The sequence below is a fragment of the Diadema antillarum genome, unplaced genomic scaffold, assembly GCF_040938485.1.
Source record: "Diadema antillarum isolate AM-2024a unplaced genomic scaffold, OU_Dant_1.0 seq00000604_RagTag, whole genome shotgun sequence".
Classification (NCBI taxonomy): Eukaryota; Metazoa; Echinodermata; class Echinoidea; order Diadematoida; family Diadematidae; genus Diadema; species Diadema antillarum.
The window spans coordinates 2,181,139-2,196,131 of NW_027271532.1; the positions used below are offsets into that span (position 1 = coordinate 2,181,139).

Below are 14,993 nucleotides of genomic sequence, written 5' to 3' on the forward strand. Positions count from 1 at the left end.
CCCCCCCCCTTAATTTCCAAAGCGAAAAAATATAGCTACAAACGGTAGTTTTTCTACTGTAAAATGTCAAAATTTTCAAGCTCAAGCTCGCTCTCTTCGCTCGCTCGCATTGAATCGTTATGCGATTCACCTGATGTTGCTGCCAGTGCCAGTAATTGCCAGCAGTTGCGCCAGGTGGCATGCGCTCCCCCCCCCCCCTTAATTTCCAAAGTGAAAAAATATGGCTAAGAACGGCAGTTTTTGGACTGTAAGATGTAAAATTTTCAAGCTCGCTCTCTTCGCTCGCTCGCATTTAATCGTTATGCAATTCACCTGATGTTGCTGCCAGTGCCAGTAATTGCCAGCAGTTGCGCCCGGTGGCATGCGCTCCCCCCCCCCCCTTAATTTGCAAAGTGAAAAAATATGGCTAAGAACGGCAGTTTTTGGACTGTAAAATGTAAAATGTTCAAGCTCGCTCTCTTCGCTCGCTCGCATTTGATCTTTATGCAACTCCCCTGATGTTACTGCCAGTAATTGTCTGCAGTTGCGCCCGGTGCGGTCCCCCCCCCCTTAATTTCCAAAGCGAAAAAATATAGCTACAAACGGCAGTTTTTCTACTGTAAAATGTCAAAATTTTTAAGCTCGTTCGCATTGAATCGTTATGCAATTCACCTGATGTTGCTGCCAGTAATTGCCAGCAGTTGCGCTCGGTGGCATGCGCTCCCCCCTTAATTTCCAAAGCGAAAAAATATGGCTAAGAACGGCAGTTTTTGGACTGTAAAATGTAAAATTTTCAAGCTCGCTCGCATTTAATCGTTATGCAATTCACCTGATGTTGTTGCCAGTAATTGCCAGCAGTTGCGCCCGGTGCGCCCCCTCCCTTAATTTCCAAAGCGAAAAAAATATGGCTAAGAACGGCAGTTTTTGGACTGTAAAATGTAAAATTTTCAAGCTCGCTCTCTTCGCTCGCTCGCATTTAATCTTTATGCAATTCCCCTGATGTTACTGCCAGTAATTGTCTGCAGTTGCGCCCGGTGCGCCCGGTGCGCCCCCCCCCCCCTTAATTTCCAAAGCGAAAAAATATAGCTACAAACGGTAGTTTTTCTACTGTAAAATGTCAAAATTTTCAAGCTCAAGCTCGCTCTCTTCGCTCGCTCGCATTGAATCGTTATGCGATTCACCTGATGTTGCTGCCAGTGCCAGTAATTGCCAGCAGTTGCGCCAGGTGGCATGCGCTCCCCCCCCCCTTAATTTCCAAAGTGAAAAATTATGGCTAAGAACGGCAGTTTTTGGACTGTAAGATGTAAAATTTTCAAGCTCGCTCTCTTCGCTCGCTCGCATTTAATCGTTATGCAATTCACCTGATGTTGCTGCCAGTGCCAGTAATTGCCAGCAGTTGCGCCCGGTGGCATGCGCTCCCCCCCCCCCTTAATTTCCAAAGTGAAAAAATATGGCTAAGAACGGCAGTTTTTGGACTGTAAGATGTAAAATTTTCAAGCTCGCTCTCTTCGCTCGCTCGCATTTAATCGTTATGCAATTCACCTGATGTTGCTGCCAGTAATTGCCAGCAGTTCCGCCCGGTGCGCCCCCCTCCCTTGATTTCCAAAGCGAAAAAATATGGCTAAGAACGGCAGCTTTTGGACTGTATTAAAATGTAAAATTTTCAAGCTCGTTCGCATTTAATCGTTATGCAATTCACCTGATGTTGCTGCCAGTAATTGCCAGCAGTTCCGCCCGGTGCACCCCCTCCCTTTATTTCCAAAGCGAAGAAATATAGCAACAAACGGCAGGGGTTTTTTTTACTGTAAAATGTCAAAATATTCAAGCTCGCTCGCTCCGCTCGCTCGCATTTAATCGTTATTCCTTTCTCCTGATGTTGCTGCCAGTAATTGCCGGCAGCTGCGGCCGGTGCGCCCTCCCCCTTTATTTCCAAAGCGAAAAAATATAGCTCCAAATGGTATTTTTTTTTTTTACTGTAAAAGATGAAATCCTAGCTACGCCGGTGCCCTTTCCCCGCTTGGTTTCCCTCAACAACAGTAAAAGTCTAGGGATTGAGAGCTTCCTTTATTCCAAATGTCTGTCCAAAAACAAATCTCGTTACATTAGGGTCAAAACGCACCCCCCTTGAAAAAAAGCTGGTGACGCCCCTGTTCAATCCATAATGTTACTCATATGTACACGTTTCGCAGTGCCAGTGCATTAATTAACTTTCTGCAAACCCTGTAATTATTTGGATTCAAAGAATACAGAGTATTCCTTTCTTCATCAATGGAATCAAATTGTGCAGGACAAATAAACCATATCTTTACATCATTTGCATACTCCTATACACTCTGATGCTTTTTCTTCACCAAACATCACGTACACAAACCATATACAGCAATATCCTTTTTCTTGCTACTTTTTTTTTTACTGACACACAATCCCTTTTTGATTATATACATTCATTTTCATACAATATGTTTTGTCTATATCGATAACAGAACCTCTATTCTCATGTTTATTCTATCTGGACTTGATTATATAGATATCAATTGATTGAAGTTTAGGCCTATTCCTATCAAAAACAAAACACAGTCCACCCCTAAACCCCCTCAAATCATTCCTCCCACCTTACCCCACCCCCTCTTAAAAACAACAACAAAAAAAAACAACAACAACAACAACAGCAGCAAAATACTCGGGGACAACTTAACATATGTGTGTACTGATATACATGTAGTCATATTTCAGTTCAAGTGCGTCGAAAGGTATTTCCTGGTAGATGTGTAATAGGACCTACTATAAAAATGTAAAACTAAATCAAAACAAAAAATGTCAAAACCTTTTCCAGTTTTCCTACTTTTCCAAATGTAATGGAAGCATATTGCATGTAATTGCTAAATTCTCTCCTTCTAACTTGTCTTGTTCTACAATGTTGGTACCGGTATGTTATTTTTCCTTCTCCAAAAAAGTAATTTCTTCACCAAAATTATAATGTGATTAACTAACTGAGCTTTTTCTTTGTCTGTTAAATCAATACGGTACCAATTAAAAGAATCTCTTTCTAACTCAACTGTTGCAAATAAACATAACCAAAATAATGACAACACTTTTCCCAAACTTTCCTAGAAAAATCACATGTATGAAATAAATGTTTATACATCTCTTCCTCTTTATGACAAAAAGAATATGAATTATCATTTACAAACTTAAACTTAAAGTTATTACCCCCCTCTGGATAGCCATTTCAACACTCAAACAACTTCCTTCCTTATATACTTGATGACAAATAAGCCTACCCCTAAATTTCCTTGTTTTCACCCATGTTTCCAATAAGTTTCTATAAAACTCTTGGAAAAACATATTCAAAAATACATTCAATAATTACAAAAGTATATAGAATTACCTCGTAAAAACTCAAAATATAGTTTCCATTTTATTTCTTGTTTATTATGAAATAACACTTTAACCCACATTAATCTTTGAGCATTTGTCAATGATATATAATCCATCAATTTTACTTCCCCTGTTTATAGTCTAATACATTGCACCAAAACAGCTTGTTCTTCGGCTTTCCTTGCCAAATAAATCCCCAAACAACAATTTTCAATTCATTGTGAACCCATTTTGGCAGAGAAACTTTAATAGAGTAAATGAAAGTATTCATTAACAAAATTTCTCCAACTAATGTCAAATCACATTGCTTCTACCATATTTTAGCAATTTCTCTATAATTCAAATTTTCTGTCACATATAGATCCAAAGTAAAATATGTTGTATGCTCCTATGAATCTTCAATTCCCTTTACTCATGAGGGCTTCATCCGATATCATATACCTCATATATTTAGATTCCTCTCATCTGATTAGTTAAAAGTGGAGTCATGAAAATAGCTGTGCCCCATTTTTGATCAAAATGACGTCATGATTTACTGTGCCCGGGGCATAGAATCAACTGTCCCCTGTAAATAGGTTTGGACTGTCGACAGTCACAACCCCGTACGCATACTACTGTAGTAGATCACTCATAATAATGTATGCACCAAAGAGTATAGAGCGCACTGGTATGCACCAATGATACGACCGCCGCGCTGTCGATCAGCGTTGATTTACGAGTGCTGTAAACGATACTAGAATCTATATTTTCGGTATTCCGAAATATATAAATATTTCGGAATCTATGTTTTCGGTATATAAAACAAATAATGACTGCTTTGAGGGGCACAGTTAAAATTATGTAGGCCCTCGGTCATGTGAAAATTATAAACTATGCCCTCAGCTTGCTTCGCTTCGGGCATTGTTACGGTTTTCACATCACCTTGGGCCCATAATTTTAACTGTGCCCCTCAAAGCAGTCATTATTTGCAATACTAGTACATACGTAATCCAGCTGCGGGGAATCCCCGCCGTGTTGCAATACCAGCCCACATACTTGGTACGCGAGATGTGTCGCGCGCTTGTGTGCCCGCCCGCGCGCCAGGGCAGAAGACCGTACTGGTTCTAAATTCTCGCTCGACGGTCATTGGTAGTGTCGTCACTTCACAAGAGAATGCAGGTGTGTTCCAAACTCTCTTCTACACCAGTAGTATTAGTACCACTAGACCTACTCATAGTGTATTCACCAATGTCATGCGGGGCAGTGGAAATCAAAAGCCTTCGGATGAGGTCCTACGGAATTTATCCTCATCTGACTCTCGAGTATCCCCCATGCGGCTAGCCTAGGGATCATGCATAACATAGACTATTCGACATTTGTAAAATTCACCTAAGTTGGATACGCTACGGTACTTTGTGTAGTGAGTGGTCTACGACAGGCAACCCAAGTGTTCAACCTCAACTGCAGCAAACGTTCAGTTTCAACTCGGTTTCGTCTCACCTCCGCCTTCCTGTGTAGCAGCTGCCCTGATCAGTGATTGCAGAGAGCTTTCGTGAGGTAACCAATCGGCAACTTAAGTAATTGTTCTCTAACTATTGCTGTTGGAGAGTTATAATTCTACAGCAACTTTGAATCCTTACCTGGGCATTGATCTGACAGTAACTGCGACGTGCCGTGCTCCCATTTCAGATCTTCATGTTGAAGTGAACAAACGGGTGCCTTTGCGGCGCTATATTTCCTTAAATTTTCAACAGAAACTACTAGGAATACTTACATGGGTCGATGAAACCTAAATGACTATCATCGGCGACTGTTTGAGGCATTTCATTGCTTGTGATGCACAAAATGATGTCTTATAAGCAGCTCACCGATGTTCACAGAATTCACAATCACTCGCACAAGCACACAGAATAGGGGAGCTCTCACATTAGCGAAACTGGGGGGAAGCCGCCAGGACCGCGCCTGGCGGCGCGGTCTCCGGGGCTAATCTGACAGATAACCTTACCTGGTCAAGACACATCAATCAGACAATCTCTGGCGCAAACAAGATCTTAGGTCTCCTGCGCCGCAACCTCTGGAGCTGCACTAAATCTACCAAAGAAATAGCATATAAAACCCTTGTACGCCCTAAACTAGAGTATTGTTGTGCTATCTGGGACCCTCATCAAGTCACCCACATCACCAACTTAGAGAAAGTCCAAAGAAGATCTGCTAGGTTTGTCACCAACGACTTCAGGAAAACCAGTAGTGTTACAGACATGCTCCAAGATCTAAAGTGGGACTCTCTTCAAAGACGACGCACAATTGCCAGGCTTTCACTGATCTATAAAGAAACTCATCGTTTAATCCCGTCAAACATAAATCATCTTAAAAGGAGTGTCAGAAGTGGACCAGCAACCAGGTTAAATCAACCCTTGAATTACAATACTATTCAGACCAACAAAGATTGTTACCACCATTCACTTTATCCAAGGACAATCCCAATTTGGAACACACTGCCAGCTGAAATAAAATCTGCAACCAATATTGATATCTTTAAATCTCGTTTGTCCAAAATGAGATTTTAAAGTGCTGCAACTGTATGCATGAGGGACTGCACATTTATAGCCCAGCAGCGGCGGTTGGTGCAGTACTGACAAGACAAGACAAGAATCTAGAGTAGATGATCCCCAGGACCTGTGGCTGTGGATGGTGTGATTGACGTCATAGCGCGCGTCTCAGTTTGTTGTTGTTCTGGTTTTAATGGCGTGTATCACTCACGATTGAGTAGTTACGGTACGCCAGTATTGGTATTAATCTCAGTATTGGTATTAATGGTAACTTACAACCCAGTCGCTGTACTATAAATTACAGTGTCTGGGGGCATTTCATGAAGCATTTTGTCCAACAAAGTTGTCAGACAAATTTACTCTCGGCCAATCAGATGCAAGGATTTCTGTAGCTTATAACAGTTTGTCAGAAAAATATCTGACCAAAATGCTTCATGAAATGCCCCCCTGCATGTGAAGACACTGGGATGGGTGCATCATCTATTCAATTTTTTAGTAAACTAGAGCTATTCCATGGTTTCCTGATACGCATGTAAAATGAGTTTCTTCCTGTAGTGCTAGTGGTATGTCTATGTGATCGAAAAATATATAACTTTTTACTATGTCCTCTTGTGCATTTTTTTTATCAAACCCAAATCAGGCACTACTTCCTGGTCATATTTATGAAATAATTTAAAAGCTTCAATCATGTCACCTCTCGTTGCATTATCATATTCATAATTACTCTGCTGTAACCGACATGTTACAAAGTGTAGGCTTAAAACTCTTGTCTGTCTGGAGGAGTTTTATATATGCAATATGGTAATTTATTATTTTTGTATGCCTCTGCCAAGAAGTGTCACCAGGGGCATTTAAGTTTATGTTTGTTTTGTTTAAGTTTGTGGACAGCGTAACTAAAAACACAACTTGGTATGTCTGTATGAGTAGGCAAAGTTGTGCCCACCAGCTTTCTTTTTGGTGCACATGCTCAAGGTCAAAGGTCATAGTCACTACAGTATTTCCTCAATACACTCTCACAGACATTTTTGCATGATGTTGTTTTTGCAAATTGTCACCAAGGTTATCAAGTGCATTGATACCCTAGTGCATGTAAAATTAGTGAAAGCTAGAGATGCACTCTGAGAGTGCAGACCTCCACGAAGCAGCTAATTTCCACCATGCTGAAAATCACCAGATTTCTCAATATAGAAGCCTTTCTTGGCGTTATCAACTTCCAGATGCGCGGAGGACCTCGCCCTGGCAGAAACTAGAGCACACACTTTAGTACGCGTATAAAAGCCTAATGTGCAGCTTGAACTTCCATTGACCCTGCCTGCCAAAATATTGAAAATCCTTCATAAAATCTGTAAAAATTTCCAGATTGCTACCAAAATTAAATCATCTGTTCCTTGTGTTTAATTCTCAACCTTTTCTGCAAGTTTCATCAAAATCTGTTCACTATTTTTGGAGTTATTTTGCACACGGACAAACAAACAAATCAGTGGTAATGAAAACATAACCTCCTCCCTTGGTGGAGGTACAGGTAATTAAACCGTCACAAAAATAACAACTTATACAGTAATGTAATGACCATTTAAAAATTTCCTTGAATTTTGATGAATGACAGACACTTTGACCTTGGAGGAACTAACCCTCTATTTTTTTTTTCACAATCATGGGAGTCTTGACCTGTTGAAACCTTGTCCTGAGTATTATACCCGGAAAGCTCTCCAAGGGAAATGTGTGAAGCAACAAAATCAGCTCATTGTCAGTGGGTTTGTTACACATTAAATCATGAAGGAATTTTGGTGCAGGAAGTATTATCGTGCTATCATCAAACTGGAACTTTGGAGGTTTGCTGCATATGTGGAGAAAATAACCTGGAAAAGATATATAATCCCACTGATGACCCTATTGTAGACATGTATTCAGTGAGATTCAGGAACCACAGAAAAGCACTGTTATGTTTGTGCAGTGCTGAAGATCTCAATTATATTATCATCTTAACCTGTTGAAGAAGAGTCTTGAGTACACTCGGGCAGGTGTCTATGGGAAATGTTAGTCCATGGGCCAGGCCAGATATTGGTACCATCTGAGGTAGCAAAACATTTTTGGTGTCATTTTGTTTTGTCGGGCATAGATATGCTTATCAAGCTATGATAGCATTTCCAAATGAGTAGCTTAGTCATAGTAAATGAATTTTTAACCAATTTGGTCTCGTTGTTTATCCCTATACTTCTGAATCAAAACAAACCGCCATACAAAGAAGAGCACTGTCTTCTGTATGTTCCATAGAGCTGTAAAATGCAGCTCTATGGTATGTTCACAGGTGTTCTGTTGTAAACGCGGTGCGCTTAGTCTTTATTCAAGGCAGCGAAGGGAATATCCAAAGGTTATGATGTCCACAGCGCTTAGTCTTTATTCTAGACGGCGAAGGGAATATCCAAAGCGTATGATACAGTGTATATTACTGTATATCCTTTTATCTAAAAACAACAACAACAACAAAAGCAATTCCTAGTGAATTTTACCGTATTTTTCAATCATTTATCATTTTCCGGTGAAAACGCTACGGTGAAAACGCTGATACCACGCCAATGTCGCTTTATTTCCCTCCAACAATATAAGATAATGCAAAAACAATGTACTGGTACACTACGATACATTATAATGAATGATATTGTTAATGAACAGAGTGATTTTTGTTTAAAACTGATGTATTTGTTGATAGGGTAGTATAAAAACAGTATAGATAATCCCTTTTATGAGGAACTTTAGATATGATAACGGTACATTGGTCTAGATAAAGAACTAAGCGCACCGCGTGACAACTGTGGACATCATAACCCTTTGGATATTCCCTTCGCTGCCTTGAATAAAGACTAAGCGCACCGCGTTTACAACAGAACACCTGTGGACATACAGAAGGCAGTGCTCTTCTTTGTATAGCGGTTTAGGTTCGATTCAGAAGTATAGGGATATAAATACGAGACCAAATTGGTTAAAAATTCATTTATTATGACTAAGCTACTCATTTGGAAATGCTATCATAGCTTGATAAGCATATCTATGCCCGACAAACAAAATGACACCAAAAAGGTTGTGCCACCTCAGATGGTACCAACAACCCATTTTTCGGGTCTTGGCCCATGGACTATGTGTGTTGCAGCAAAATCAGCCCATCCTCAGTGGGTTAATGCACTTTCATGTGTTTTGTTTTGTTTTTTTCATGCCACTAGACTTATCATGGATGCAGAGGTTCTACTGTACCTGTGGACTGCGTTGATTGTCCTCTTGGGCAATAGCGAAGGACTCCCTCTGAATGTAAGTATAAAAGCAATAACAGCAACATCATTTTATTAATCTTGCCATGATATACACATTTCTCACAGGCCCCTCCTAATCCCTTTTCTGTCAAAATGTTGCTTGTATATATATTTATACAGTAAACATCATTCATGAATGTAAATCAACAGACATAAGACCAGAGAAAATTTGTCAACTTCCATACATTTAGTGTACCTTCTAGTTGTTCTGGGCATGCATTCAGTTTTAGGATATTTGGACCTTTTATTAGACAGAAAGACAAGTTCAGCCACGAGTCTCATGTAGTCATATACTGTAGGTTGAAACATGATGATCAGCTACATGGACATTCTCTCTCCTTATCTTGGTCACATTAATGGGTTGACTTGGTGCATTTTCCAATTTAACATGAAAACTGGAGAACTGAGAGGTCAATGAGCTTGAAATGTACCATTCTAAATGGATCTGAAGTGATAGCAATACATCTACACTGAACTCCCATGCATTTAGGGGCAACAATTGACAATGTAAATCAAACATGGCAAACAATTTGTTCTTATTCGCTCAAAATTGTGAAAGTTTCTTTTGCATTCCCACTTTGTTTCTTCACATTCAACCAGCATTGAGATGGTATCAGAGGGACAAAGACAATTGCACATATAAAAAACTATTGCACATATAAGGGACTTGATATTGCAACAGATCTATGGATGAACTATTGATATTATGTGGATGCATGTCTCTTTTAGATGCACATAAAGTAATATGCACAGTGCATTAATTCAGATCAAACATGAAACAGTTACATTGCTGGTTGGCTGTTTATTCACTGTACTTCGTAGTTAGCTCAGGTAATTCAACCATGGCAGACCATGGAGCTACAATTGTAAATCATAATATGATGTTGACTGTCTTCTGCAATGAGAAAAGAATTTTTTTTTTTTTTTGATATGACACCACTTTATTCTCAAGAGGGGGCATGAAATTAGGAATGACTGGTTAATGAGAGGTAACCCTTTCTGTGACCTAATTTTTCTTGGTGCACACAGCAGGCAAATTTAATTGGTATCATGCTCCATAGTTTCGTTGTCATTAGAACGAGACTAGTGAAATCAGAGCTGTTCATAATATGGGTCTGTCCCTGTGCATGTTCACCAGCATGTACAGTATACAATGGGACTTCTCAAGAACTTTTTTTTTCTCTCTCTTTTATGATTCTTTACCACTCTGCAGCCGTCAAATATGGACAGGATGTGGTATGATTACAGTTTGTGCATGATTTTTTCCCCTTTTTAATCATGCCTGCACATGATTAGCATGCACATATGATTTATCATTTCTTTCTTTTTCAGATGGACAAAGAGTTACATGACATGCAAAAATAAATTCTGGGTACCTTTCAAAGATTCGAAAGTTTGTGTAATCGCTATATTCCAGAAATTTGTCTTTCTTTGTTTTGATTGGTTGGTTGGCATATATGGTGTACCAATATCCCCTCCAAAAGAAGTATGTGGTAGCGTTGCATTGTGATGTATGCATGATACCTTTTGTGTAAGTGTAAAGTTATGTGCGCATGTGTATACCAAGTACATGCATGAACTGTACATTTATTTTTGGTGTTTTGGTACAAACAACAATTCATGCTGCTCCCTTTTATATTTACAGTTAAACTCGCCTAAAAGTCGACGTCGCATATGTCGAATAATCGCGCAAGTCGAAGATTTTAAAAAGTCCCGATTTTTCCCCATTGACTTACGTGTATTAATTCACTCACAAGTCAAATTTTTTAAGTCGAATACTCGCCTAAGTCGATGAAATTCCAAGAACACTTTCACGGAAAAACCATTGAATTCACTGTGCCTAAGTCGAATAAGATTTTATTGTGTAATAAATCACTGTCAAAATCACGAGACGCCAGTTTTTTTTTACATACAGTATATACCAAAAGAAACTTTGCGTTAATAAACATTAACGTTTCATTAACGTAAGCGGTTTCACCTGAATCGTTATTAACGCAAACTAACGATCGGGAAAATTAACGTTTGTAGTAACGATGAGTAACGATCCCAAGCGCAAATTAATGATGTTTCGTTGACATTAACGATAGGTAACGCAAGAACTCACGCGAGATTTTGGTTTCCGTTACTCAGACCTGGTGAAAGGACGACGTAGACCCTGCCGAGTGTAGCGATCTATGCCTTATACTTAGTGGAGTCTTTTCGCGAATCGAATCACGATTTCGCGAATGGTTAATATGCGACTGGGTCACCAAAAACGCACGCCGGGCCACCAAAAAAAAAAAGCCGGATGTTTGCCTTCAGTTTTTGGAAATGAACAGCGGTAACAATCGGCTCCATAAGATGCTAGAATAAATGTCAGATGTTTGCTCTTAATTTTGGAAATGAATAACGGTAATTGTCCCCGCCGAACGAGTTCGAGCAGGGGACTATGAAACGGGCTCCGTACGTGTGTGTGTCCGTCCGTCCGTGTGTCCGTCCGTGTGTCCGTGTGTGCGTCCGTGTGTGATCAAAATCTTCAATTTGCTACTTCTCTGTCATTTATGAGCCAATTTTGATTCTGTTTGCTTTATATGATAGCACTACATGGGAGCTTTGAAACTTCTACACAGAATTTCAGTCGTGACCTTTGACCTTGACCTTTGACCTATATTGTACATTTTGCTACAAAATGCTACTCCTTCGCCATTTCTAACCCGATTTCGATTCCGTTTGCTTTATATGATGGCACTAGGTGAGGGCTTCAAAACTTCTACACAGAATTTTGACCTTTGACTTCTTTGACCTTTGACCTTGATTTTTGACCTATATTGTACATTTTGCTACAAAATGCTACTCCTTCGCCATTTCTAACCCGATTTCGATTCCATTTGCTTTATGTGATGGCACTAGGTGAGGGCTTCAAAACTTCTACACAGAATTTTGACCTTTGCCTTCTTTGACCTTTGACCTTGATTTTTGACCTATATTGTACATTTTGCTAGAAAATGCTACTCCTTCGCCATTTCTAACCCGATTTCGATTCCATTTGCTTTATGTGATAGCACTAGGTGAGGGCTTCAAAACTTCTACACAGAATTTTGACCATTGCCTTCTTTGACCTTTGACCTTGATTTTTGACCTATATTGTACATTTTGCTAGAAAATGCTACTCCTTCGCCATTTCTAACCCGATTTCGATTCCGTTTGCTTTATGTGATGGCACTAGGTGAGGGCTTCAAAACTTCTACACAGAATTTTGACCTTTGCCTTCTTTGACCGTTGACCTTGATTTTTGACCTGTATTGTACATTGGCTACAAAATGCTACTCCTTCGCCATTTCTAACCCGATTTCGATTCCGTTTGCTTTATGTGATGGCACTAGGTGAGGGCTTCAAAACTTAAGACAGAATTTTGACCTTTGCCTTCTTTGACCTTTGACCTTGATTTTTGACCTGTATTGTACATTGGCTATAAAATGCTACTCCTTCGCCATTTCTAACCCGATTTCGATTCCGTTTGCTTTATGTGATGGCACTAGGTGAGGGCTTCAAAACTTTTACACAGAATTTTGACCTTTGACTTCTTTGACCTTTGACCTTGATTTTTTACCTATATTGCACATTTTGCTACAAAATGCTACTTCCGGCGGGGACATATATTACGCACCGCGTAATTTCTACTTTTCCTTGTATTCAATGTGGATAAAGTGTCTTGCTGAAGGGCAAATATCGGGCACACCGCTCCAGCTCTCGGCTCCAGAGTAGACAACATACATACTGTACATTATACATGTGTACGCGTGGTGTAACTGTAAGTCGATTTTTTTCGACTTACGCACAAGTCGAAACTCGCCTAAGTCGATGTGTTTTGCTCAGTCCGGAGAAGATCGACTTATGCGAGTTTAACTGTACTTATTTCTCTTCAGCTCAGTCAGCACTCGTCATAATTTTGTTTTCGTTTTGTTCTATTTTCCTTGTAATTTAATCTTCTATCGCATCATCTCAGAATGCATGACACGACATACATGATAGTATTCCGTCTGCTTACCTGGTTTAATGTGGCTTTTTAGTTTGGTTGCACTATGCCCATTGAGAAGATAACTAGTACGTCTTACTAGATGTGTAGAATGACTATGCATGTAAATCAGCTATTCTGAGAGAATTTGCACCAGGTAATGCACAGATTTTTAATCTCTTGATTTGATTTACATATTTTGTCTTCTTTTGGCATGATATTTCTCAAGGTGTCCTTGAAGGTTTTGTGTGTACTTTCAACATGAAATTATTGATTGTACATAATTCCACCAAACAAAACTGCAATGATGTTGAGGTATGATATCAGTCTCGTGTATCATCTCAATGTCTCCTTTTTAAATCTTCCCATCCTCATTCTGATGGCTGACCCGCCCCATAGAAATTTACAATATCATACTGTCTTTTGTGCAGCTACATTAACAATTCCAGGCACAAGTTCATCGCTGCACCACAGTTAACACTGACAGTCTTCTGGTCACTTCTAAAACACAACTTCTTTCCACAGAGAAGTCATGTATCATACAAGCTGCCTCCAATGTTTTCATCTTTGATTTGCTCTCTTCTCCCAATTCCACCTCATCTGCCATCCGCTTCTCACTTTCTACTTCTGACTTCATTCTGCTATCTGGAAAAGCGACCTTCCTTTTGCACGTTTGTTTCCATCCATGATCATCTTCTTAGGTCTTCCTATAGGTTTTCCAAAATGATGATGATGATGATCCACAGCATTTGTATAGCACCAAATATCTGCTGTACATAGAAACATTCAAAGGCGCAGACTCCAAGAGGGTTAGAAATCGAATGCCTGGTGAAAAATAAGAACTGAAAGAGAGTGCAAATGTCTTGTCCCTACCAGAGCCCAACAAAGAACCGAAGAGAAAGCAGATCTTGGGCTCCGTTGGTCAGCTACCGGTATACCATTTAATGACTGTCAACCAATAAATTGCCTCAAGTCAGCTCTAGTTTATAGTCCACTGCTTCATTTTTGCATCTCCGTGTCAAGCACCCACAGCAACAGCATCTTTTTTTGCACACTCTCTTTTTTTATTTTAATTGATTAAGTATACATGGAGTAAAAAATATCGCAATTAATTTCTGTGCTTTCATGAATAGTTGTTATTGCAGCTACGTAAGTTCAGACGTGTACTTCTGTTATTAAGGCTGTCACTGGGATAGCTTCCTAATTATTGATGTGCTTTGAATCAATGTTGTAAACTGTGTATCTATAATGTCTCTGTTAGCAGTTGTGTAATCTTGACATATTGCTAGCTTACACGGTGTTTACAGGTGGTTAAAAACAGATAAGTCTAATAAATGAGTTTACAGTAAGGTGGAATTCATGTCTGTAATTTAGAGTACTTGTGAGTGCTCACATACACAATTTAGAAAAAGTGTAAAGGGGAAACCTTTACACTTTTGAGAAAGAAACAGACTAAAAACATGGACTGAATGCCTATCTACGTGTGAGTGACCCTTTTCTTCTCTGAAAAATTGGACAATGTGTTTCGGTTCAACAGGCTTAATTGCAAATAAACAGCCAACTTCAACCTGGTACCTAAGTTATCATTACCAAAAATCCAAACATTATATGGCACTGTAACAATACAGATAAATATGTGTACAGGGAAACTTTAAGATCCAGGTTTTTAGCTGACCCTGATTTTTAAGAAGAGGGGTATATCTGAGGGTCTCAATTCAGGAAAAACAAATCCTGAGAAATCATTGAAATAGGGAGTCTTTATAGAATATTGTTGCCTGTTAAAATATTCTTAACTAGGGATATACCGTA

General features: G+C 39.5%; 1 protein-coding gene across 3 annotated transcripts in view; it reads left to right on the forward strand.

The window, feature by feature from the left end:
• Positions 1 to 4,503: 4,503 nt before the first annotated feature.
• Positions 4,504 to 14,993, forward strand: part of LOC139735881 (uncharacterized) — a 37,232-nt gene continuing 26,742 nt past the window's right edge. For all 3 annotated transcript variants that reach the window (XM_071646630.1, XM_071646631.1, XM_071646633.1), the window contains exons 1-2: positions 4,504 to 4,893; positions 9,104 to 9,188. In XM_071646630.1, the coding sequence (XP_071502731.1) occupies positions 9,111 to 9,188 (78 nt within the window). In that variant the 5' untranslated portion in view covers positions 4,504 to 4,893; positions 9,104 to 9,110. The remainder of the gene's footprint in view (positions 4,894 to 9,103; positions 9,189 to 14,993) is intronic.